The 25,298-nt window shown below is 36.4% G+C and overlaps 1 protein-coding gene across 2 annotated transcripts in view; it reads left to right on the forward strand.

The window, feature by feature from the left end:
- The first annotated feature begins 4,424 nt into the window (after positions 1-4,424).
- The window catches only part of LOC145664438 (uncharacterized), a 70,380-nt gene continuing 49,506 nt past the window's right edge, over positions 4,425-25,298 (forward strand). Inside the window, exon 1 of one of the 2 annotated variants that reach the window (XM_081731123.1) lies at positions 4,425-4,651. In XM_081731123.1, the coding sequence (XP_081587249.1) occupies positions 4,472-4,651 (180 nt within the window). In that variant the 5' untranslated portion in view covers positions 4,425-4,471. The remainder of the gene's footprint in view (positions 4,652-25,298) is intronic. The other variant, XM_081731122.1, reaches the window with a different exon arrangement.

Raw genomic sequence — 25,298 nt, forward strand, 5'->3', positions numbered from 1 at the left:
TCTGGCGTACTTACTGTAAAAAGGAAAGAGAAAACATGCAAGAGGAAAATCTTGCATTTTGCTACAAGAACGGAAATACAAATGTAACGAAGTTGAATAATAGAGTGAGATACAATTTATAGTTGAAATAAAGAAGTGCGAATTTATGTCAGTGCATCTTTTTTTTTTTTCGTTTCTTCTGTTGTTGGTTCCTCTTCTGTTCCCGGTAAGTACTTGGAATTTTGTTAAATTATTCTTCTTGAATTTGTGCCTCTTTTTCCTTAATTTTGTCTTCCCTCTGTTTGGTCCTCGTGAAATGGTTTTAAGCGGTCGACCGCAATTTCTTGAATTCTGTTCTTGAATTTAGACGGTAATTCTACTCTATATAAATTTGAATTAATCTTCTCCACTACGCGTGCCCGATCGTCGTAGTGATCTGTGAAGTGTTCGGGTAAACCTACTTTCTTTGTGGGATAATATACCAAAATAAGGTCCCCCGGATTATAAGTTGTCTATCTATGGCGCTTATCGTAAAACTGCTTTTGTCTGTTATACGCCTGTTCCAGGTTGTTTCGTACTTTTTTCCTGATGGCCGCTAGTTTATTTCTGTCAATTTGTATGTGTTGTTTTGATTCGAGTGTACATTCTGGCGGAGTCCTGAGTTCGTAACCAAATAATAAAAAGCTTGCAGAATATTTGGTCCCTCCTTGTACATACGTATTGATACCAAAAATAACATGCGGTAACCATCTTTCCCAGTCCGTATGGTGTTCTTGTACGAAAAACTTAAGCCAATTCTGTATGATTTTATTAGTTTGTTCTACTAACTGTATAGAAATATGATTATATGCAGGTGAGTACTTATAGACGAAATCGTACTTCTGCGCCAAATTTTGTAAACAAGTTGCTCCATGTACTGGGTGTCGGTCCCAACATAATGCAAAAGCTCCAAATTTGAGGATAACATCGTGTTCCAAGAATTTCTCTATATTTTCCGCATCTATGGCGTCTAATGTCTTTGCAATCACATATCGTGTGGCTAGTTCCGTGGCTACTAGTATGTACTAATTTCTTCCTTCTCTGCTTGGGAAGAGCCCTAGCTCGTCATATAACCATGTTCCTTGCTATCTCTCCCACCGGGTGATGTAATAATTCAGCTTGTTTCTTTTGTGGTAGTTTCTTTAGACGTTGACAATCTGCATACTTGCGTATCTTGTGAGCAAGATAGTTTTTCAGATATGGCATATAAAATTTATTGATAGCTGTTTTGTATGATTCTGAAAACCCAAAATGTGGACTGGCCGCCTGGCGGTGGAAGGTTGTAAACCACAAATTAGCTAGGGACTTCGATATGCATAAGATATGTAGTAATCCATAATCAGGGTGGTTTTGTTTTCGATATAAGATGCCGTTTGCAAGACAAAAAAATCTTGCTGATCTGACTGTGGAGAACTTGTCCGGCCCCTTTCCCTCTAAAACGGAAATGATGTCTTTGTAATTGTCATCCTTGCGCTGTTCCCTTGCGATATTCGGTAAAACCTCGTTATCTCCTGCTTCTACAGTATTAACTTGAAGGCTATTTGATTTAAAAGCATAGTAGTCTTCCCCCTTTTCTTCGTCATTTTCTTCTTTTTCCCCTTCTTTCTTAATATCTTGGGTTTGTTCGAGCCTACTGATTATATCTGCTGGGTGTTTGAATTCAGGCAAATACTGTATATCAAAATCATAATCAGCTAAGAATAGTTTATATCTTGTGTACTTCCCAACTTTGTCCGGCTGTGTGTTCATCGTCGCTATACACTTTGCGTCTACGTACAGATTAAATTTTCTATTTAGTAGAAAGTAGCGAAATTTGCGCAATGTGTATATGAGAGCGTACAACTCTTTTTGCCATATGCTAGCTTTCTCTTCAGTTTATGTCAGTCTTCGAGAACAATAAGTCACAACCTTTTCAGTGTCGGTTTTTGGGTCATAGCAGGCCAACATTCGAGCTATTTGCATAAAACTACTATCGCTATAGACGCGGATTTCTAGTGGGTCGTCAAAATGAGCTAGTGATGAAGCGTTTAGTATGCCTTCTTTCAATTGTTCAAAGAGAACGTCGTGATTCTCTCTCCATTTAAATTTAGATTTAGATGTTACTAATTGCTGGAAAGGCTCAATTTTAATCGTAAAGTCTTTTATGTGGGTTCTAAGGTATGAACATAGGCCGATAAAATTTTTGAGAATCCGCTTTGTAGTCGGTATCTTAAAATTTCGTATCTTCTTAGCTATTTTTAGAGATATTTTAATGGATTCTCCACTAACAAGGTGTCCTAATACATTAAGTTCCTGGTAGCCAATGTGTGTCTTCTTGGGTGATGCCCGTAAATCATGTTTCCTAAGCTTCTGAAATAATAATTCTAAATCCTGCAAGTGCTGTGGAAAATTATATGAACTGGTGACGAGGTCATCGGCAGAACTTGTAATTCTGTCTGGTAGTTCTTCCAAAATCATCCTAGTAGCCAGAGACAAGCTTTGACTTGAGGTACAATGGTCCACCGTACATCTCAAAAATTCAAATGATTTTTTACTATGATTGAGCTCGAACGTCATATATTTACGGCTCTTAGGATGCAACAAGATTTGGAAGTAGGGATCGAATCGAATCGAAAGATCGGCCGTGTTTAGAACGTCCTCTGTTGATTGAAATGGCACTGATAAATACTTGATATAACTGTTACATTTCTGCAGATTGGGAACTATCCGGAATTCGTGTGTGTTGGGCTTCTTGACCACCAGAAGTGGAGAGGCGAATTCGTTATTGTCTGTGGGCCTGATTATGTTTGCCATGATAAGGTCTTGAATCTGTTTATCTACCTGACTTTTGATGTTTAATGGAATAGGTGGGGAGCGGTCGTGGAATACGGCAGACTTAGAAATTTTAATTTTATGAACGTATCCCCTAAAATATCCAATGTCATCAGGAGCATACGTTATAACGTCTCTATATTTAAATAACAAGTCATTCACTGCTTGTTTTTGGTTTCTGTCCAGGTTGGGGTTAACGTCAAAGAAGTCTTTATTGAAAAGTGTTTTTGTGTATTTTAGACGTTCTTCCGTTTCCTTCGAGAAATAATTGAAAAAGAAAGTGGTCCTGCTAAGTTCACGTGAACTTATCAGGATCACTTTATTTTTCGATTTTTTTCGAATGTGAGACCGGTATAAATACAATCCGGTACAAACGCATTACAAACGATTCGTACATAAAAATAATCAAATTTGAAGACATTTATCAGTGCTCCTGCTAAGTTCACTTGATTTTTCGATTTTCCGAATTTGAGACCGGTAGAAACGAAAATTTTTACGGTACAATCCGGTACAAAGGTAGAATAAACGACTCGTACAGAAAAATCATCAAATTTCTAGAAATGTATCAGTGGTCCTGCTATGATCATTTGAACTTAGCAGGACCACTTTATTTTTGGATTTCTTCGAATCTGAGACCGGTACAAGCGAAACTCTTTACAGTACCATCCGGTACAAACGCAGTACAAACGACTCGTACAGAAAAATCATCAAATTTATAGAAATTTATCAGTGGTCTTACTATGTTCACGTGAACTTAGCAGGACCATTTTCTTTCTCAATTTTCTCGAATTTGAGACCGGTACAAACGAAAATTTTTACGGTACAATCCGGTACAAACGCAGTACAAATGATTTGTAGAGAAAAATCACCAGATTTGTAGAAATTTATCAGTGATCCTGATATGTTCACGTGAACTTAGCAGGACAACTTTATTTTTCGATTTTTTCGAATTTGAGACCGGTACAAACGAAACTCTTTACAGTACAATCCGGTACAAAGGCAGTACAAACGATTCGTACATAAAAATCATCAAATTTGACGAAATTTATCAGTGCTCCTGCTAAGTTCACTTTATTTTCCGATTTTTCCGAATTTGAGACCGATAGAAACGAAAATTTTTACGGTACAATCCTGTACAAACGCAGTACAAACGATTCGTACAGAAAAATATCAAATTTGTAGAAATTTATTATTGGTCTTGCTATGTTCACCCGTGAACTTAGCAGGACCACTTTATTTTTTTGATTTTTTCGAATTGGAGACCGATACAAACGAAAATTTTTACGGTACAAACACAGTACAAACGTATGGTATGCAGATATTTATAATTTTCAAAAGTGGTCCTGCTGTTCACAGTCGTGAAGTGTGCACCGTTTTCGTTTTTTATATCCCAAGAAGGAGGAGACAATGTTTTTCAGCGAATAGGTATACCAAACTTTGACCTGGTTTCTGTTTTAATTGATTATGTTTACGTATACGTCTTTACATAATGCTTCACTAAAACAAAAAAATGAAAAAAGGAAAGAAAGAGTAGAAGATACATCGTTTTGGGTCTTAATTCGGTAGATATTTGTTTTGGCGACTTTCGGGGCTGAATTTAGGACATTTTGTTAATAAGATTTGGTAACAGTGGTCGGTCAATATGGAGGAGGGAAAGGAGACTACAAATTTACCAAAAGATGATAGAAATAAGAAATGTAGGCACTATGTTGGAACCTGCCGTTTGTGTTTATCAAAAAACGGATTGAAAATTTATATATTTTCGAAGGAAGGAGAACGGCGGCAACTTAGAAGAAAATTACAAAAATGTTCATCAATTTTGGTAAATATTCGTACATCTGATAATCTGTCCAGTATGTAATAGAGAGTTTTCTCAAGCTAAAGTCAACTTCCTTACGTGGTATTGCTGTAGCATGAAGGTTATGAAAGGAATGTAACTACGTGAGCTTAGCGATTTAGGATATTTAAACGGAACGGTCAAGTTTAGACACTTTGATATTCAAAATGTACGGGTGAAATATATCAGAACAAAAAGGGATTTTGTGAGTAATTAATTTTTGAGAATTTATGCAGGCAAAGTGCGTATAATGTAAGTAGCTAATAGTAAAGAAAGGCATTACTGCTGATCGTCGCAGAGCACGAAAATCAAATAAAAAATAAATATTATCCTTTCCCACAAAATACTAGATTATGACCCTATCTCACTTAGTGATTATCGTTCGAAATACAGTGTAAACGTATGGCATAAAAACTACTGCATGAAATACCGAACAGCCTGTTCGTGGTGGCTATTAAAAGACAAATACCATCTAACCGAGTCAGGGCAGGAGAGCAGCATGGGGACCGATAATTATCAAGGAAGTGCGTCTGTAGGAAGCAGGCGCGTCAGTGGCGGTGGGTTTGCGCATGAACTAGGCTACTGGAAGAGCATTTGACACAAAGTGCATGACGTGTGTGTTGCACAGCTTTGGGGGCGATACTGAATTCCATCCAAACAAGTGCCAGAATGTACTAAATTCGATAGGTTTGGTTAGATGTTCCTCGTCTTTTCTGTAGTTTCAATTCGTTTCCACACTTACGATAAATTGTTCGTTTGTTTAGTAGACTGCCTTTCACTCAATTTTAACAAGTGGCACTCGTTATTTTTGGGACAGTTCAAATGAGATCGACAAATGATGGTTGCTGACAAAATTTATTTTTTATTTTTATTTTAACCGAAGTTTGTACCATATTAAGAAAGATGAAAACGGGAGTTAATTTATTTTTTTAGGCGCGCAAGTTTTGTCGTAGTGGCCATTTGGTATAGGCGCGTGAGTATTTTGAACTAGAGGACTGCGTTAGACTCTGTAACTTTTTACATTTTAAAGGCAATAGTTCAAAGCAAATCCATATGAAAGATAGTGGAATGGACAACATTCTGCGTGTGCACATTCAAACGTACTTTAGAATGTCGGAAAAAAAAAACTCTAACCTAGAAATGGTCAGGTCTGAGTGAAGCAATTTTATCCATTTGTTACTACAAACTATCGCGTCTTTTCAGCAAATTTGGGATTTCTCACTTTTGTCCTTCCTGAGATATTGTAGGTGAAAATACACGATTTTCGAAAATTAACAATGTTTAAAGTTTCCGAAAAATCAAGTATATGGTTCTCAGATCTGACACTTATTTGGGACGTTGTCTATTAACTAGTCTCTATGTAGACAAAAATTAAAGGTGAGTCTCATTTATTTCGTTTCAAACTGTACATTCGAAAATGTCCATTTCAATGTTTCCAACCTCAGTGTTCAGTTTTTTTTTGTTTTTTTTTTTTTCTCCGACGTTCTAAAGTACGTCTCAATGTGCACAGATCAGAACGTAGGATGTTGATCTCATTATCTTTAAAATCTAAAAAGTTACAGTGTTTAATCGGATCCTCTAAAAAGTGCAAAATACGCACATGCGCCTATACAAAACATCCGCTACAAACAAACCTGTGTCGCTAAAAGGCAGGGTTGGCTGGTTTAAACCAAGGTGGTTTAAACCATGGTTTAAACCAAGGTTTAAACCAGCTGGTTTTTTCAAAAAAACCAACTGGTTTAAACCGAAGAACAAAAAAATGTTCGTAAAAGTGTAAGTGTTTGTAAAATCTTGATGAACACACATTTGTGGGTTATCACGTTTCACTCCCGTATATTATTCGTATTATATTCAGACCTAAATTCCCCATTCATTACTCAAAAAGATCATACTACAAAAGCAACCTTTTTTTACAAGTTTATAAATGTTTATTTTGTGATTTTTTTTGTAGTTGTTAATATTGTTATGTAATTGCAATCGAAGAAAAATTCTAAATATTGTTTCGTTTCAATGTTTACTATTGATAAAATACATAGAAAATGCCGTACATTTTGTGTGTGGGGGGGGGAGGGGTCATACAGACCCCACGAGAGGCATTTAGTGAAATAAGTATCTTTGGTATCTATTTATGTATAAATGAGTTTGAGTCAAAGTGGACTCAAATAATTCGTATCTTTATTCACTTTTCTTATTGATATGCAGATTAAGTCGGTGTATTTCTTTAATTTGGACCAATAAAAGTCGTTGTTAACTAACTTGAACTAAATTAGTTCTTCAGTACTCCGTAGTACTTTGAAATTGTTCATATGTAATTCTGTGTAATGGTTTCACTTGTGCAACTGTTTATCTTTTTGTCCTTCTGAAATGACTCTTGACAGTTATATTAAGAAGCATGTAAAGATCAATACAACGTATTTTTTTTTTATCAGGATTCCTTCGTGAGTGAGTCGGCAGACGTATCGCATTTGTGGCCAATTAGTCCTGGTTCTGAGTTCAAATGGAGGACAATTTCTCTCGGATGTAACTCGAGAAGCGGTTTTTATTCCACTTTAAGCTTATGTGACCCCTTCCAGCATAACCCGGTTGTTGCATAATAACATCAAGGCGAAACAAACTTATTTCTGTCCATATATGATATGAATATATAGAGCAAATCATTTAAACCATAAAAACCTGGTTTAAACCAAAAAAAAACGGTTTTTTTGGTTTTTTTAATAAAAACCATGGTTTTTGCCAACCCTGCTAAAAGGTAAATAAATACCATTTTTCAACTCCCGGATGTGGTACAATCTTAGGTAAAAAATTAAATAAATTTTTGTCAGCAATGTTTGACCTGGAAATTGATCGATTTCATTGGATTGCCCCTTTTGTATAACCCAGGGTTGGCCGGTTTAAACCAGCTTTTTTTTTTTTTTTTTTTTTTTTTTTTTAAACCGAAAAATGTTCGTAAAAGTGTAAAATATTGATAAATATACATTTGTGGGTTATCACGTCTTACTCTCGTATAATATTCGTATTATATTCAGACCTAATTCCTTATTCACTACTCAGAGATTATACTACAAAAGCAGCTTTTGCTTTTTTTTAAATAAGTTTATGAATGTTTCTTCTCTGTTTTTTTAAATAGTTTGTTATTATTGTTATGCAACTGCAATCAAAGAAAAATTCTAAATGTTGTTTGGTTTTAATAATGTTTACTATTGATGGGTTAACTTTACAACGCCCACTCCAGCAGGTATACTCACTCACAAACGAGAAATTACACACTAATAATTTTATGAAAATGGATCAAAACTTACTTAACCTTAAGCTAACCCGTTCCTAACCCCTACCCTACTTATTTATATCTTATTCTACTCTACCCTACCCTACTCTACTCTACTTTTTAAAAGGGTCCTACTTATCGATGCACAACTGGAGCGTGTCTTGTAAAGTTTACCCCTATTGATAAAATACATCGAAATACCGTACTTTCTGGGGGGAGGGGTCATACAAACCCCACGAGAGGCATTTATTGAAGTCAGAAGTATCTTTGGTATCTATTTATGTATAAACGGATCAGAGCTAAAGTGGACTCAAATAATTCGTATCTTTATTCACTTTTCTTACTGATATGCAAATTAAGTCGTCGTATTTCTTTAACTTGGATTAATAAAAGTTGTAGTGAACTAACTTGGACTGCAGTACTTTGAAATTGTCCATATTTAATTCTGTATAATGGTTTCAATCTTTTTGTCCTTCTGAAATGACTTTTGACAATTATATTAACAAGTATGTAAAGATCAGTACAACGTATTTTTATCAGGAGTTCTTCGTGAGTGAGTCGGCAGACTATCGCATTTGTGGCCAATTAGTCCCCGTTTCGAGTTCAAATGGAGGACAATTTATCTCGGATGTAAGCCGAGAAGCGGATTGGATTCCGCTTTAAGCTTATGTGACCCCTTCCAACATAACCCGGTTGTTGCATAACAATACCAAGGTGAAGCAAACTTATTTCTGTGCATATGTGATATAAATACATAGAGCAAATTATTTAAACCAAAAGACCTGGTTCAATAAAATTTAAAAAAAAAGGGGGGGGTTTCAATAAAAACCATGGTTTTTGCCAACCCTGGTATAACCCGATAAAACTCATGTATAAAACACGATATGTCACAGTCTTGTCATTTACGCAACATTTCCACACTGCTTTTCCCATAAATCATAACAAGTGTACCTCTCCGCCAAATAGTCCCTTCCTCCTTATATAGTGCCACTTACAACATCAAAAACAACTTTTTTCTTAACTTCAGCTGTTCCCCTCGTCTGGCTTTCACTCACTCTTCCTCACAATGCAAACTAAATTCTCCAATTCATCTGGTAATTTTTCTAAAATTGGTCCAGCGATACAGCAGTTAACCCGTAAAGAAATCACTGAACAAAAATTAATACCGTGTACGATGTAATTAACATTAGAACCATGGTACTGTGACAAGGTGTTCCAATTTTTCCTTTGAAAATTTCTTTTTACCATCAAGTTTGCACTAAAATGTAATTTCCAAAGGCTTAAAAAATGCTTAGGGAAACTGCGTTTAAGAAAGGTAGGCGCAGGACATGTAAGGGCTAAGGACCCCAAATAAAAGCCATATAGGCTTAATAGGAAAGGATAGGTTAAGTTAGCTTGGCTCCCATCTGCGGAACAGCCATATGTAAGTCATATCTATTAATGTAGTTACAGTGTTAAAATTTGGGATTTAGTACTATGCAGGGCATACCTTTAGGTTTGGGGTCCAGCTTTTTATGAGAAAATAAAATCACACTAATTTTATGTTTTCTTCGGGTTAGCTTAGGTTTAACCAGAATTTGCATTTAGCTTCACAGTTTGTATAAATCCGACATTACCTTTAAAAATATGTGTACAACCCAATGGCAGAACTTTCTTTGTCTTTCTGCGATGAGCTTTTGCAAGTCACAAATTTTCTGCAGGAATTCGAAATTAAAAAAAATCAAGATGATACTATCATATTTTTATTACACCGTTACATGAACCATAATAAACAGTTTTCAGCGGTATCCCTAGTTCGAGTTACAATCTGTGAAGTCACATTTTTTGAAAGAGTTTTGCTAAAAGAAGCAGATTTAAAATATTTATGATACGATACACCGTATTTTGTAATGAGAGCAGCTTTAAGGAATTTACTTGTTTTTCATATCCTGATGAGGATCCATTTAGGATAATGTATGTAAGCAGGTCTTTTGTTCCAATATCATCACTAAGTCCATCCTTTGCTGCTGGCTTTTTCTCCATCACATTAGTTACCACTCAACCCCAGAACACACATGGCGTCACATATGGCCTCAGACAACGGTATACTAAAACAAAAACATTAACTTTACTGTAACAAAGTATTTGTCTCGGAAATCTGTTACTACAACTTTAAGGAGAGTCTTAAATTAAAAAAAAAAATAAAAAAAAAAAATAATAACTTTCCTTCATTTCTTGAGCTGGTTACCAAGTCTCGCGTAGATTTATTGAAAAGCTTGTATTCAAAAAATAATCTATCCTGATCTATATCTATCATAAACTGAAATGGGAATATATTCGCAAACTCGAAGAAGTTTGAAGACGACGGAAAATCCTTCTCTGCTTGCTCAACAGATACGTTACAAATAACATCAGTCATTAGTTCCAGCAGAAGAAACACTTGTGATTGTTAAAAATATGCTTTACACGACGTAAAACACAAGTTCAAACTATATTTATGCGAGTCGGTCGTGCCTTTAAGACAGGGACGCAAATAACCACTCGCTCGGGGCGAGTGGTTCATCGGTGCGGGCGAGTATTTAATATCATACCGAAGATAAGTAAATACATTCTATTGTGGGATATGGGCTAGTAGCTTTATTCTTGGGCGAGTAAAATTTTGTTGCTTATGTGCATCCCTGCTTTAAGACATCTACACATAGCACGAATGTTTTTTACACTTTTCTGCTAACTATTTTATTTCTTCCTCTGGCAATTTTTCTGCACAGGCACGGTAAATTTTCTGCGATCACATCGCAGATCGCGGCATGTTCTGCTATGGGGGTGTACAATAATCTGCTCTTGAACTAAACATCTGAACAAGTATTCGGCCAAATAACTTTCCATGCGCTCTTTCCTGTTTGCAAAGACAGGCACGGAATACTTTGCCCAACGCCACCTACTCGCAATTGTTTAAATGTGGACGCTCCTTTGTTCACCGTTTGCGAAAGTCGTTACAAAATGCTGCTAGTAAAAAATGATTTATCCAAAGGCGTGTAAAGTTTCATCTACAGCATGCACGACATCATTAGTGTCAAAATGAGTACCTTACAATTTCATTTTAGGCTTTGAAAAGAGATGAAAATCAGAAGGTGCCAAATCATGCGAGTAAAGGGTGGGGTAGCAATCCGTAGCTGCAGTCTTGAATTGTCATTGCGATGATTGACTTGTGACTAGGGGCATTATCTTGATGGAGAAACACACCTGCTGTTAGTTTCCCACGACACTTCTGTCGAATATTATCAGGCAGTTGTCGTAGAAGACATACATAGTACTCCCCAGTCACTGTTCGCCCGTTTGGAAGATCCCATCACTGTCCCTTCGAATCCCAGATAACTGTAGCCATCAGTTTCCCACCTGAGGGAACTGACTTTGCCTCCTTCGGAGGAAGATGAGGACTGTTATGGAAACACCCCCTTGGAATTTTGTTTGGACTCTGGTTGGTAATGGTGGACCCAGGTCTCATCTACTGTTATGAATCGAGTGCGAAAGGCATCTGGATTTGTCCAGAAGAAATGAAGATAGTCCCTTGAAATGTTGCGCCTGGTGAGCTTTTGATTAGATGTAAAAAGTTTTGGCATCCATCTCTCGGAAATCTTGCTCACTCCCAGATGTTGGGTTAAAATTCGGTCAACGTTTGCAGTAGATGTCCATTGTCTCAGCAATCTGCCTGATGGTCATTCACTGATCATTCATGATGATTTCATGCACTTTGTCGATGTTCTCTGAGAGTACTTCCACGAGCCTTCTGATCGAATATAATGTTCAATGGATTTTCTCCCACTCTGAAATGTGGTTGCTTATTTCTTCACTGTGACATATGAAGGGGCACTATCACCTAAAGTACCAACCATGTCGGCGTAGAACTCCTTCGGCCTTAAACCTTTTTTGTGGAGATATTCAATAACAGCTTTCACCTTCAGTTTCTTTATTTGGCCACACTTTGGTCCCTGTTCTTTCTTCCTGTACCTACAACAACAGAATAAAAGTCGATATTAATACCAAATTTGGTATGACATCATAGGTAGGTTCAATAAATACGGCCTTAAAGTATTCCATGTCTAGTTCTAATATTTCTTGGTTAGGCTTAGAATTGGTGTAACAACCCTAGTATTTCCTTGTTCATTTCGAACACCTTTCCACTTTCTTTTGTACACAGAAGTTCTACTGAACGATTAACACGAAGGTACTTGTAAACTTCGTCGTTAAGCAGTCATAGGCTTTCCAGCAGTCAGATATCGTCGTTCCCGTAAAATGTTGTCTTTTATTACTGCTAACATGAAATCTTTGTCTTTTATCAACGGCGAGTAGGAAAAATTTTGGGCTGTTTCCACGGTAAATACCCGTTGTCTTTCTATCCTTCGTCCTCTATTATATTTCTTTTTACCAAACTTCGACTCATCAATTTCCGCTACTTCGCAGTGCCCTCCTATTTGCAAAGAATTTTTGATCACCCAGTCAATATACACTTCTTGGCAATAGATGCACCAATCGACAAATGTGGGTCGGCTAAATTTCAGTTCGTGGCAAAATAGAACCTCTCTATCCTTACGAATTTTACACCAATACACAATAAATTATACAACTTTCTCAACAGATACCCTTGCTCCCTCGAAGAATGTACCTTTCACAGCAGACCTCTTCCAGCGACACTGTACCATTCACACAATGTTCACACCAACTATACTACTCAGCGAAACGAAACTACTCAGAGATAACGAAATAAGTCCGTTGCTATGTTTTAAACCAAAACCTGAATTTTTTTTTTTTTAGTCCAACCGAACTTGGGCTGAAATGTTGTCACCAATCAGTTTAGCGGCCCTGAAAACTATGGAATTGATACTAATATTGGTCGTTTTCTATTCTTTTTACATAGCCTATCTCGTGCATAGGGATGTACCGATATATTGGTGTCGGTGATATCAGCCACTTTTGGGAGTGTCGGTATCGGCAAATGGACACCGATATTTACCGATACATTCTCCGAACTATTTTCAGTTTGTTTAGTATTAACAGTGACACTTATATTTCATCGATTTCTTTTAGACTTAAAGTTGATCTAAATTATTATCAATTGTACAGTGAATTTTTTAATGCACATGTACACCTTTGATTTGCATTACTCGTACTCAACTAATATTTTTAGTCTCTCCGTGCCAAAATACTGGTGAAGAAAAGCCAAAGGTCCTCAGTCAGGATCGTGGGCGCCCGAAGAAAATTTTCTAGGTAGGGCCCATTTCATGGTTGCTATATTACGTCTGGTATTTAACATACGTGGTTTGCTACATTACGTATACATTTTCGTGAGCCAGGGGAGGCACCCTGCCTCCCCCTTCGGGCGTCCATGGTCAGGATAGTAAACCCGTCATTTGAATCCCAAACAAGACAGATATTTCGATTCCGAAGAAAATGCTATGGAAGAAACTCACAAGACGCTCAATTTGTCATTATTTTCTTCTACATACTTTTTAAAAACAATTAGTTCTAAAGTTAATAAATAGTTTTATCGTTTCAAATTCGCTTAAATAACCCTCTTTATTTTTTTATGATTCACCAAGCATAATTTTTTAAACAATAAAAATTTGTAACTGTAGTATCTGTTTCCAGAATATGTATACAGGGGTGAGGAGGGCAAGAGGAGGCAGTTGCCCTCCCACTTTTTTGAACTGACCCCTTAATGTATATAGTTTCATTTGGAAATGTGAAGTTTTTGTATGTATTACTGGTTCATAGAAAAAAAAAAATGGTGCCATATAATATTTGCCGTGGCGTGAGTACGTCTTGGTTATTTGTCTTCCCGTGAAGTTAAGAAAGCTATATGAATTGCGTTTTAATTGCCATGGAAAATAGCCCAAAAATTAACCTTTTCGAGCGCAGTAATTCCAGCGTACATTTGGAAGAACATTTCGCAAAATAAGAAAAGTCTTTCACAAGTTATTCTTTAATTGCACAAAAGTCGACGGTTCCTAAATTTTTTTTATTTTATTTTTATTTATTTATTTATTTATTTATTATTATTATTATTATTATTATTATTATTATTATTATTATTATTATTATTATTTTTGTAAGGCCTCCACATTCCTCTGTCGTTGCCAATTACTTTTGGACTTATTATAGGGCAGTCGCAACTTTTCCTGTGCCTTTATTTTCTCTCTTTTACTTTTATTTTCATTTATCTATCTTCTCTTCGGCTATTATTCCTCAGCAGGTTGAGGTGAGGCTTATTTTCCTAGCATGGCATCTAATACTTTAAACCATGGTGACTTCCATTTCAATTCAGGCAGAGCATGTACCATCACCATCTCAGATATTGTTGAAACTTTTTTTATAGCAACTAGACATGTTTTTAAGAGACCCATATTTTTTTGTTTTGTCGAAAAAAATTTTCCCGCCAAGTAATGGGCCACCAAAGACGGGGAGTACAATTTATGAATTGTAGAAGACATGGAAAATTGTCAACTTCGGAGCCTCACCATTCGGCTATGGAGACAGGTAGAGTTATAATTCTTGTTGTGGTATGTACATAGGGATATAAATAAACTATATTTTATTATAGTTTGGTTTGCGCATGCGTATCTTTTTGTACATAAATTAACAAATGAACGTCAATTTATCTGAAAAGTCGAAGTTCGTTAATTTTTTTCGAGCACTTCCGGTTCGAATTTTAAAATTCTGTTTTCACGTTTGGTAAGACCTAGTTACCAACTTTCCGAGAAAAAAAAATGTATCGCTGTGTGCAACCGTTTTGTCGCAAAAAATTCGAGAAATTGTAAAATTTTCAAAAATCTCCATATTTAGGCGCCATTTTCTAGAACACACCATCTTTTAAAATCCTGCAATTTTGACAGATTGTTCAACTTTACATGAATAATAAACACACCAAATACCATTCTCGACCAATGCTTCATGAATTAACTGCAGCCTTTTAAAGTTAGCGAAGTTTCGTTAACTTTTATGTCACAGTTAGCAACACTGGGAACAATAAAAGTGCAATGATTTGATGATGTTTGTGGTTCACATTCATTAAATGAAGAATAAAAGGTTTTCTTGACTGGTTTTTTTATTATTTTCATCAAAAGGCTCTCTGAAATAGTAAAATTAGCCTCCCCCTACTCCTCCGTTTTCTTAAACCGAAGTAATCTGAGGTGGAAATTACGATTACGAAACACACAAATTTTAAGTTTATTTGAAATGGCCATCCAATAAATTCTGATGATCTATAAAAAGCCTGAACTATTACCTCAGTGATAATTTGGAATACTCCAGACAAAGTCTCAATTAAGTGCGATATCATTACAGTGATCGAAAAAGGACAAAAAGTTAAAAAAATTGAAACGTTTTCTTACGCGTTCCAAACAAATTTACTGACTTTTTAAACAGCACAATCCCAGCATAAGAATGGATCACTCGGAATTTTATAGTATTCGACTAAAGTGGGTCAGTCCGCGACCTGCTAGGGAAGTGTGTGTGTGTGTGTGTGTGTGTGTGTGCATTGTGCAAATTTTAAGTTAGCTGCTACTGCGTTGCTACAAATCAAAGGTGCAGCCTGTATTGAAGCTGTCATGAGTGACCTATTTCCTTTAGTAGTATGATCCGTAGAAAATGACAGCTGTCTTCATCAGGAATGTGGTGAATGTCCTGAAGTGGAAGGAATAAGTGTGGAGTCTTTAATTATTGATCCTGATGAAAATGAAAGTGTTATGTATGCCATATGGGAAAACAATGATCTCGTTAAAAAATTGTGCCACTTTCTGTTTTCGTATCGTACATTGCTGGTTTAACTGTAAGAATTGTAATTCATGACTACGTCAAGACAATCCAAAGAGAATTAATTGCTACCGAAAAGCACCGTATAAAATTTCAAGATACAAATTCTATTGTACTTCATGTGGACTTCGTTGAAAACTGGACTGTTATTCTGCAAAGTGAAATTCAGTTATATCACTGGAATATGAAACAACTGACAGTTTTGTTGTAATAAACGACGATTCGGCTCATGTACTTATAGCCATAGACAAGATTCTAAAAATACTCGAAGAAAAGCGAAAATATATTTTATAGAAAAAGGTTTGAATACGTGAAAATAAGTGTCTACAATTTCCCAAACCGTGTCATTGATTTCTGATGGTGCTGCATCCCACTTTAAAAATCGCTTTCAGATGTTCGAGATGCAGGCAGGTCCGATAAAGCAGTGGTTTTGCAGTGAAACCGGCCATTCAAGGGTCTCTGCGACGGTATTGAGAAGGGGGGGGGGGGGGCGTAAAGAATGTGGCAACGCGGCATAGCCTTAGGCAAAAACAGATGAGACTGTGATTATGAGAAGTGAATGAAATGGAGGAATGCAGAAAGTGGGAGGAAACGGGATAACCCCGAGAAAACCCACGAGCACAGTGTTTGTCCACCACAAAGCCCACACGGCGTGAGCTGGTATCGAACCAGGGACCCCAAGCACCGGAGGTGAACGCTCTACCACTGAGCCACCACGCCCCCACTAAAACCGCAGAAGAATTCGTGAGTATAGTGCAAGTGCAAACTCCGAGTATTACTCTCGTTTTGTTGCCTGGAACTGAATTTGACGACTTCCGGAAGAAAAAAAGGGAAAGTATGCGACCGGTGACTGGTATTCAACGAAGTCGTCTTTGGCTTTCGGAAAATGACGAAGTTTTTATCGCAGTAACGGGTCACCATGAACTAACTTCATGCTTCCCCCAAAATCGAACTTCTGCAATTCCAAGTGTAGATTTAAAAAATCTGCAAAAAGGAACTTTTGTTACATACATATATTTATAGTAACCAGTGGTGCATAGCAGAAATATTATAAATAAATCATGAATTACGTGAAGTTGAAGTGCTGTTTATGCTTCCACATGGACCTTCAGCAGGGTACAGGTTTCCAGAAGAGCATAAGAGAAGTGAAAATAAGTGTTTTGTGACTATCGACAATCTGCTACGTAGGGGCGGATCCAGGACGGAATTCTGGGAGGGGGGGTTGTAATGCTGCTACTTAAAGCTACTTTTAAGAGCTCCAAACTCTAGGATGGGTTTTATTTATATATAAAATAAGAAAGTTTCTTCTTCTCGGGGGGCAATCGTCTCCCTAGATTCAGTCCTGGGAGTGAACCAACACCTACTGGAGCACCTGCATGGATACATGCTATTAGCGAAGAAGACACCAACCAAGCAAATGATTGGTCCATGTAAAAAAAAAAAAAAAAAAAAAAAAAAAAATAATTAGAGAGAAATTTTGTTTCCGAAGACCATTTCAAGTAAGTGAACTTGAAATTTGTGTGTTTCGTAATCATAATTTCCACCTAAGATTATTTCGGTTTAAGAAAACGGAGGCGTAGGAGGAGGTTCATTTTACGATTTCAGAGAGCCTTTTTGATCAAAATAATAAAAAACCAGTCAAGAAAACCTTTTATCCTTCATTCAATGAATGTGAACCACAAATATCATCAAAACATTGCACTTTTATTGTTCCCAGTGTTGCTAACTGTGACATAAAAGTTAACGAAACTTTGCTAATTTTAAAAGGCTGCAGTTAATTCATGAAGCATTGGTCGAGAATGGTATTTGGTGTGTTTATTATTCATGTAAAGTTGAACCATCTGTCAAAATTTCAGAATTTTAAAAGATTGTGTTTTCGAGAAAATTGCGCCCAAAAATGGAGATTTTTGAAAATTTTACAATTTCTCGAATTTTTTTGCGACAAAACGTTGCACACAGAAGCGATACAAAATATTTTTCGGAAAGCGGGTAACTAGGTCTTACCAACCGTAAAAACAGAATTTTAAAATTCGAACCGGAAGAGCTCGAAAAAAATTCTCAAACTTCGACTTTTCAGATAAATTGACGTTCATTTGTTAATTTATGTACAAAAAGATACGCATGCGCAAACCAAACTATAATAAAATATAGTTTATTTATATCGCTATGTACATACCACAACAAGAATTATAACTCTACCTGTCTCCACAGCCGAATGGTGAGGCTCTGAAGTTGACCGTTTTTCATATCTTCTACAATTCATAAATTAATGGCCCATTACTTGTCGGGAAAATTTTTTTCGACAAAACAAAAAAATACGGGTCTCTTAACATGTCTGGTTGCTATTTAAAAAAAAAGTTTCAACAATATCTGAGATGGTGATGGTACAATTTTATATTACGTTGATTATACTCTCGCAACGTGGAGTACAACAAGGCGATCCTCTAGGTCCCGCTTTGTTCGCCATGACAATTCAGTCCATAGTGTCTAGGATTAACACTGAATTAAATATCTGGTACTTGGATGATGGCACTATAGCAGGAGATCCTGACACAGTTATAAGTGAACTACACAATATTCGAACTATGGCAGCAGACATCGGACTACACTTAAATTTTATGAAGTGTGAAGTAGGATTTTTAGGAATTTCGCAAGATCAAATAGAAGTGTTATATTCACAATTTAAAAATTCAGCACCGGGAATACAACTTATCACAACCTCGTCAGCCTTTCTACTTGGTGCAGCTCTTTCACCTGAGGCAACACGTAATTTGTTAGTCGAGAAAACTAAAAAGTTAAAATTTTTCTTGTCACGTCTGGCCCTAGTCTCCGCACATTCAGCTTTTTATCTCCTTCGTGCGTCGTTCTCCATACCAAGAATAATCTATTTTTTACGCTGTTCTACTTCTTGGCGGGAAGTCGATTTACTAGAGAAGTTTGACACCGTTCTGAAATGTGGACTAGAATCGTTACTCAACTGTAACCTAAATAGCAACGCATGGATACAGGCCTCCCTTCCAGTTGATTCTGGAGGTCTTGGTATTCGTCGGGCTGTCGATTTGGCGTATCCTTCCTTTTTAGCGTCGTTCTATGGCTCCCGGCATACCATTGAGATACTCCTCAACCAACTGAATGAGCCTCACATAGAATTTGACGTCCAAGACTGCATATCTGACTGGTCTAACCTAGTTGGTTTAAGCCCTCCTGAAATAACGGGCAGAAGTTCGCAATCAATTTGGGACAAGCCAATCATCAAATTACATCAATCAGTGTTATTACAAGAAGCAGACAGTCAAGAGGATAAGGCTAGACTTCTCGCCTCCTCATCAGCAATTTCAGGTGCTTGGCTACAGGCATTACCTTCACACACCCTAGGACTGCACCTTCCAAACGAAAGTTTTCGTATTGCAGTTGCACTTCGCCTAGGAGTAGACATCTGTGAATCACACAACTGCTCTAAATGTGGTGCATCAGTCAAGCAGAATGGTCTACACGGTCTGTCTTGTATAAGTAGCTCCGGAAGACATGTGAGGCATTCGAACGTGAATGACATTATCTGGAGAGCACTCACATCGGCGGAAGTTCCATCTGTCCGTGAACCTGTGGGGTGTAACAGATCTGATGGCAAAAGACCAGATGGCATGACGCTGGTACCATGGAAGAGGGGAAGGATTCTTCTCTGGGATTTCACCTGCTCTGACACTTTCGCGTCATCTAATTTGACTCTTTCTTCATCTCGAGAAGGGGCTATTGCAGCCCGCAGAGAATGCGAGAAAAGAAGAAAATATAAAGAGCTGCTCAATAGATACATGTTCGTGCCCGTAGCCATTGAATCGAGCGGCATTTGGGGTCTCGAAGGGCTCAATTTCATCAAAGAAGTAGGCCAACGTATAACACATCTTACTGGTGACAAGCGGGCTACTACTTTTCTGATACAACGTATCAGCATAGCAGTTCAGCGAGGAAATGTGGCTTCCATTTTAGGTACATTACCTCCTGGAAAATTATTAGAAGAAGTTTTTCTTTTATAACTAACTGTTCAAAATTTGCTGTTTATTTTATATTTTTTTGCCTGAGTTGAAATGGAAGGCACCCCATGCCCTTTTATGCATCTTTTCTTTTTTTATTATATTTTAATTTTCATTTTAATTATTATTATTACTACAAAAAAACGGACAACCCTATAAAAGAATAATACATATATGCTTAAGATAATTTTTTTTCATTTGTCATTCATTGAAATTTCGTTGCACTATATTGGACTGCTTCCTCTACCGCCACCTGAAAATAAACTAAAAAGAGTATACAATAATAACAATATGGCTACAAGAGACACATGCGAAACAGATATTAGTTTGGTACAAGTTTCTTCTGAGTTTTTTCTGTCTTTTATTATTTCTTTTTATATTATTAGTATTTTGTTTACGTCTTGAGATCGCACCAAACATTCACAGTTAAGACACACAAATAACAATATGACACTAGTACTGACACTAAACACAAAACAAAAGTAGCGTCTTTCTATTCCGGTTTTCAATCCAATAATTTTCTTTTATTTATTATTTGTGGACAGAATTCTGTATGTTTTTTTTTCTTCTTTATAAATCTAGTTTCTGTTCTGTTCTCTCCTTCTTATGTTTTCAATTCTTCTATTCCACATGTTTCCCACTATGTGTTTTGTAAATTCTTGGAACTTCTGTAGCTTTATTTTATCCTGTCTGATGTTTTCCCGTGTATCATTTTTGAGTTCATCTCCGATATTTATTATATCTTCTCTAGTTATGAAATGCAGACAAGTCCATGTTACATGTTCGGGGTGTCTGGGCCATTCTGCAGATACATGTTTGGGTTTCTTCTGTCGTGATCCTATATAAATGTGACTTAAATGGACTGTGCCCAGAGAGGTCCAGAAAGATCTCCATGGTCTCCTTATTTAGGCTTGGCAACTCTTTCCTTGTTTGTATTTTCGGTATATTTTCTTTTAGTTTTTGTCTTTTACTTAAGCTTTCCCATTCCTGTTGCCATTTCCTTCCAATAATTTTATCTAACTCTGTCTTTTTGTTTGGAATTTGTCTTAGTATTTCTAAAATTTTTGTCCTTTCGTTATTTTTGTCCACATTTTATAAGCCTGTCATAGTACCTGAAAATGTATTGGTTCTTCCTGAGTCAGTACCTGTAGAGCCTCCGTTGACATGGTTTTTATTACACCTAGGGTTCTTATAAGTACCACTCTTTGGGCCCGATTTATTTTTTTGTCTTAGCTTTATATTCATAAAAAGTCTGTGGCACCAGACACTGGCACAATAGCTAAGTACTGACATGATCACTGTTTTGTTTGCAATATCCTCTTAGAGGTTTGGTAGTACCTTCTTGCTATTGTTAATAATTTGTGTGCTACTTTTTTGCTCTTATTCGTAATCTCTTCTATATGTTTTCCGTAATTTAATTTTTCATCTACCCATACTCCCAGGTACTTAAACTCTTTAACTCTATCTTTTTGTTGGATATCTTTAGAGTAGGACCCCTTTGGATTTTCTGTCCAAAAATTATATACTTCGTATTTGTTCCAGAAAGAGTTAAATTGTTTGTTGAACACCATTTTTGTAGCTTTTCGAATATATTTCCCTTTCTTTCTACTTCGTGTCTTCAAGATGCCGACAATACTATTGCTATATCATCAGCATAACCAACCACTCTTTCTGCTTCTTCAAGTGGATTGAGACATTTCAGACATGGATCTATTACAATATCCCACTATGTAGGATCAGATATGGATAGTTATATTTTTATTTGGTGCTGTATATGTTATGTTCCTATGGGTGCAGTAATCTGTCATCAATTCATACAGGGACTTTGGTACAGTTCGCGGCATAGAAATTGTTACAAAAATTCTAAGTCCAAATTAATAACAAACTCTTACCCCGTTTTCTTATGCATCCAGAAATACATGTCTCAATCGATTAGTTGCTTCTAGTACGATCCAACTCCTCTCCTCCTCTACCTCTCCTTGTCTAAAGGAGTATGTGTGACGTAGTACACTCTTTCCATTCAGACGAAAAAGAAACATGAATCAAGTTTACAATGTTATAGCTCTAATATAGTCTTTTTCATTCGTTTGTTCTGAAATATCTTTTAAGAACCTATTTTTAAAAAAAGTCACACAATCTTCCCATAGCTTCATTAATACCTTTAGTTTCATTCTTTTCCTTCTTTAAAGACTGCAAGCTAGTAACATGATCCCTAAGAAATCTATGGAAAATGCCAATAACGACAGTAAGTTTTCTGCTTCCTAAAGTCTGTAATGCACGCACAGAGCTCGAGAATATCTACTGACAGAAATGAGTGTTATTCAATGATTCATTTCATTTCTTTTCAGTAATTGCAAGTAAATGTTCCAAGAGCGTCATTTGGGCAGGACAGGAGGGTGTAATTTCCCCTCCCTTGAGCTAAATAAGTACATATTGTTTGAGCAAATGTATAGTAATAAACTAATAAAAAAGCGAAAAATTTTTGTCGGTGGAGACTACTCCTCCCTTCCGAATAAAATCTAAAATGACACTGCTTTTAGCAACAAACCTATAAAGTTACGATAGCACATTGCTAGAGAGCTTACATTTGGTTTCAAGAGTCGAAGGTTTGATCTCAAGCCATATGAGTTCCTGGGCGACATTGAGAGAGATTGAAATATGGAGACAGAGAGGAATGATTATATACACAGATTTAGAACTGGGGAAAAAATGATCGGACAGCGTTCGTATTATGACGAAAATTGTGATTTTGTGAAACAGAAGAAGGGAAGGTTTCGAACTTCGAGGATCACATTAGGCAGTTGTCGAATTAAGGTGGAGAACACTTTCGAGAACATCAGATGATTACGAATAGAGAGAAAGATCTTGAGAACTGAGGAATTAAGAATTTAAAAAATCTGCAGCTTCCGACTCGGGTTTCGAACCGCGAACCTTGTAGTTATCGAACCATGACTTTATCCATTCTGCTACGGAGAACTCTGTACTCATGCACATACGTTTCCTTTAGCTACGTTGAAAGCTAACTTAATGGGATATTCCAAAGTTGACTTGGTGGATGCGCCGTTCTGATAGGATATAAACCTCTTGTAACTTAGTTACAATGTGCATAATGAACTACTTCTTGTTCAGAACACTTTTTAGGGCAGTAAAATTTGTTACTATTGTGTTAATTAGGTTACATTTGATAGAACCACCTGATAAAGTAGTGCCAAACCCTGTCCGTCATTGTCTGTTAGGTGAATGGTTAATGTAAGTTACTCCTACGTGTATGGTCCGAGCTTCGAATCAAGACCATTCTTATTGATTATTTTCTTTTAGCTACGCTCACAATGTACATTCCACAAATTCAATTTTGAAGTAATGTAGTCACAGCTAGTTTAATTCGAAATTATTTTCAAATATGATATTTGTTATTACATGCGTTTCTTTAACTTGCGATATTTCGAAGTTGATATTAAATCTTACAACCTTAATGTAACTCATTTCCCTACTGCATATCATGAATGTTTGCACAGGCGTTAATACAAAATTCAGTTCGTATTGTAATGTATGGATATATATTTAGAAAGTTTGACTCAGAAAAAAACGTACAGTGCAACATTGACTCTTGGAGAAATTTCAAACGAATTTACTATACGTATAAATTACCATCTCAACAATTTACTGTGGGGGCTAAGACACTGAAACCATTCCAGGGAGGGAAAGGGGTTATAAGTAAAAAAAAAAAAACGTAATAGAATACAAAAAATATTGGTGTCAAATTCATAGTTTTTTAGTTCGAAGAGATGAATAGTGGCTACTAGATGACACTCCTCACTTGTTTGTAACCTTGCATAAATGGATTTTTTTTTTAAAAAAGCTTGCCCTTCAATATTGTTTTATAATTATTTTCTTCTGTATTTCTTATTTATAATAACATATTTCTATATATATATTGTATTCTATGTTATACGTTTGTTGTTTACATTTTACGTCTTACATTTGAAGAGGAGCTTTTGGCAATTCAGAGCAGCAGGGACATACACAGAATGCAGGCCTTGGTAATCCAGAGCTCCTGCCCCACGAAATCACTACTTTTCTGTAAATTATATCTAATTTTAGAGATGATGATAGACATTTTAGTAAAACATGCCCTCAAAAAGCCTTGTCTGCGACCCTGCAAAGCAGTGAAAATTTTAGAGTGCGAGCACTTAGTAATGTTTCCCCAGAAGTTACAACTCCGAGAATTTCGAGTGTGATATCAGTATTTGTGCATTATCAATTTTCACCCGCAGCGTATTGAAACGTACTAAAAAGCAGTTTTGGCTGATGGTTTAAACAAAAAAACGAAAAATGTTCGTAAAAATGTAAGTGTTCGTAAAATCTTGATGAACACAAATTTGTGGGTTATCACATTTCACTCCCGTATATGATTCGTATTATACTCAGACCTAAATTCCCCATTCATTACTCAAAGAGATTATACTACAAAAGCACCTTTTTTTTAATATATATAAGTTTATGAATGTTTGTTTTGTGATTTTTTTATAGTTTGTTGTTATTGTTATGCAATTGCAATCAAAGAAATTCTAAATATTGTTTCGTTTTAATAATGTTTACTATTGATAAAATACATGGAAATGCCGTACTTTGGGGGGGTTACAAACCCCATGAGTTGAGTTGATTTTAGTTTAGCGTCCCTTTCAGCAGCGAGGCTATATGAGACGTGGACCTACTGATTAACGTGGAATCCGAACCACATGAGCTCCCGCCGGGAATCGAACCCGGGTCTCCCACGCCAAAGGCGCGTACGCTAACCGCTACAAACCCCATGCAGTTATTGAAATCAGAAGTATTTTTTGTAACTATTTATGTATAAATGGGTCAGAGCCAAAGTGGACTCAAATAATTCGTATCTTTATTCATTTTTCTTACTGATACGTAAATTAAGTCGTCGTATTTCTTTAACTTGGACTAATAAAAGTCGTATTGAACTAACTTGGACTAAATTAGTTCTTTTGTACTCTGCAGAACTTTGAAATTGTCCATATGTAATTCTGTATAATGGTTTCACTTGTGCAACTGATTATCTTTTTTCCTTCCGAAATGACTCTTGACAATTATATTAACAAGTATGTAAAGATTAGTACAACTTTTTTTTTTTTTTTTTTTTTTGTTATCGGGAGTCCTTCGTGAGTGAGTCGGCAGACATATCGCATTTGTGGTCAATTAGTCCTGGTTCCGAGTTCAAACGGAGGACAATTTCTCTCGGATGTAAACAGAGAAGCGGTTTGGATTCCACTTTGGGCTTATGTGACCCCTTCTAGCATAACCCGGTTGTTGCATAATAACACCAAGGCGAAAAAAACTTGTTTCTGTCCATATGAGGTATAAGTACATAGAGCAAATTATTTAAACCAAAAAAACCTGGTTTAAACAAAAAAAAACACGTTTTTTGGTTTTTTTTTTTAAATAAAAACCATGGTTTTTGCCAACCCTGCTAAAAAGAAACTGTTCTGAAGTCTTCACTGGTTCCCCCTATGACCTCATGCCAATAGGGTCAACCTTGGAC

This window comes from Thermobia domestica, chromosome 11 (assembly GCF_964235325.1).
Source record: "Thermobia domestica chromosome 11, izTheDome1.hap1.1, whole genome shotgun sequence".
NCBI classification, from domain to species: Eukaryota; Metazoa; Arthropoda; class Insecta; order Zygentoma; family Lepismatidae; genus Thermobia; species Thermobia domestica.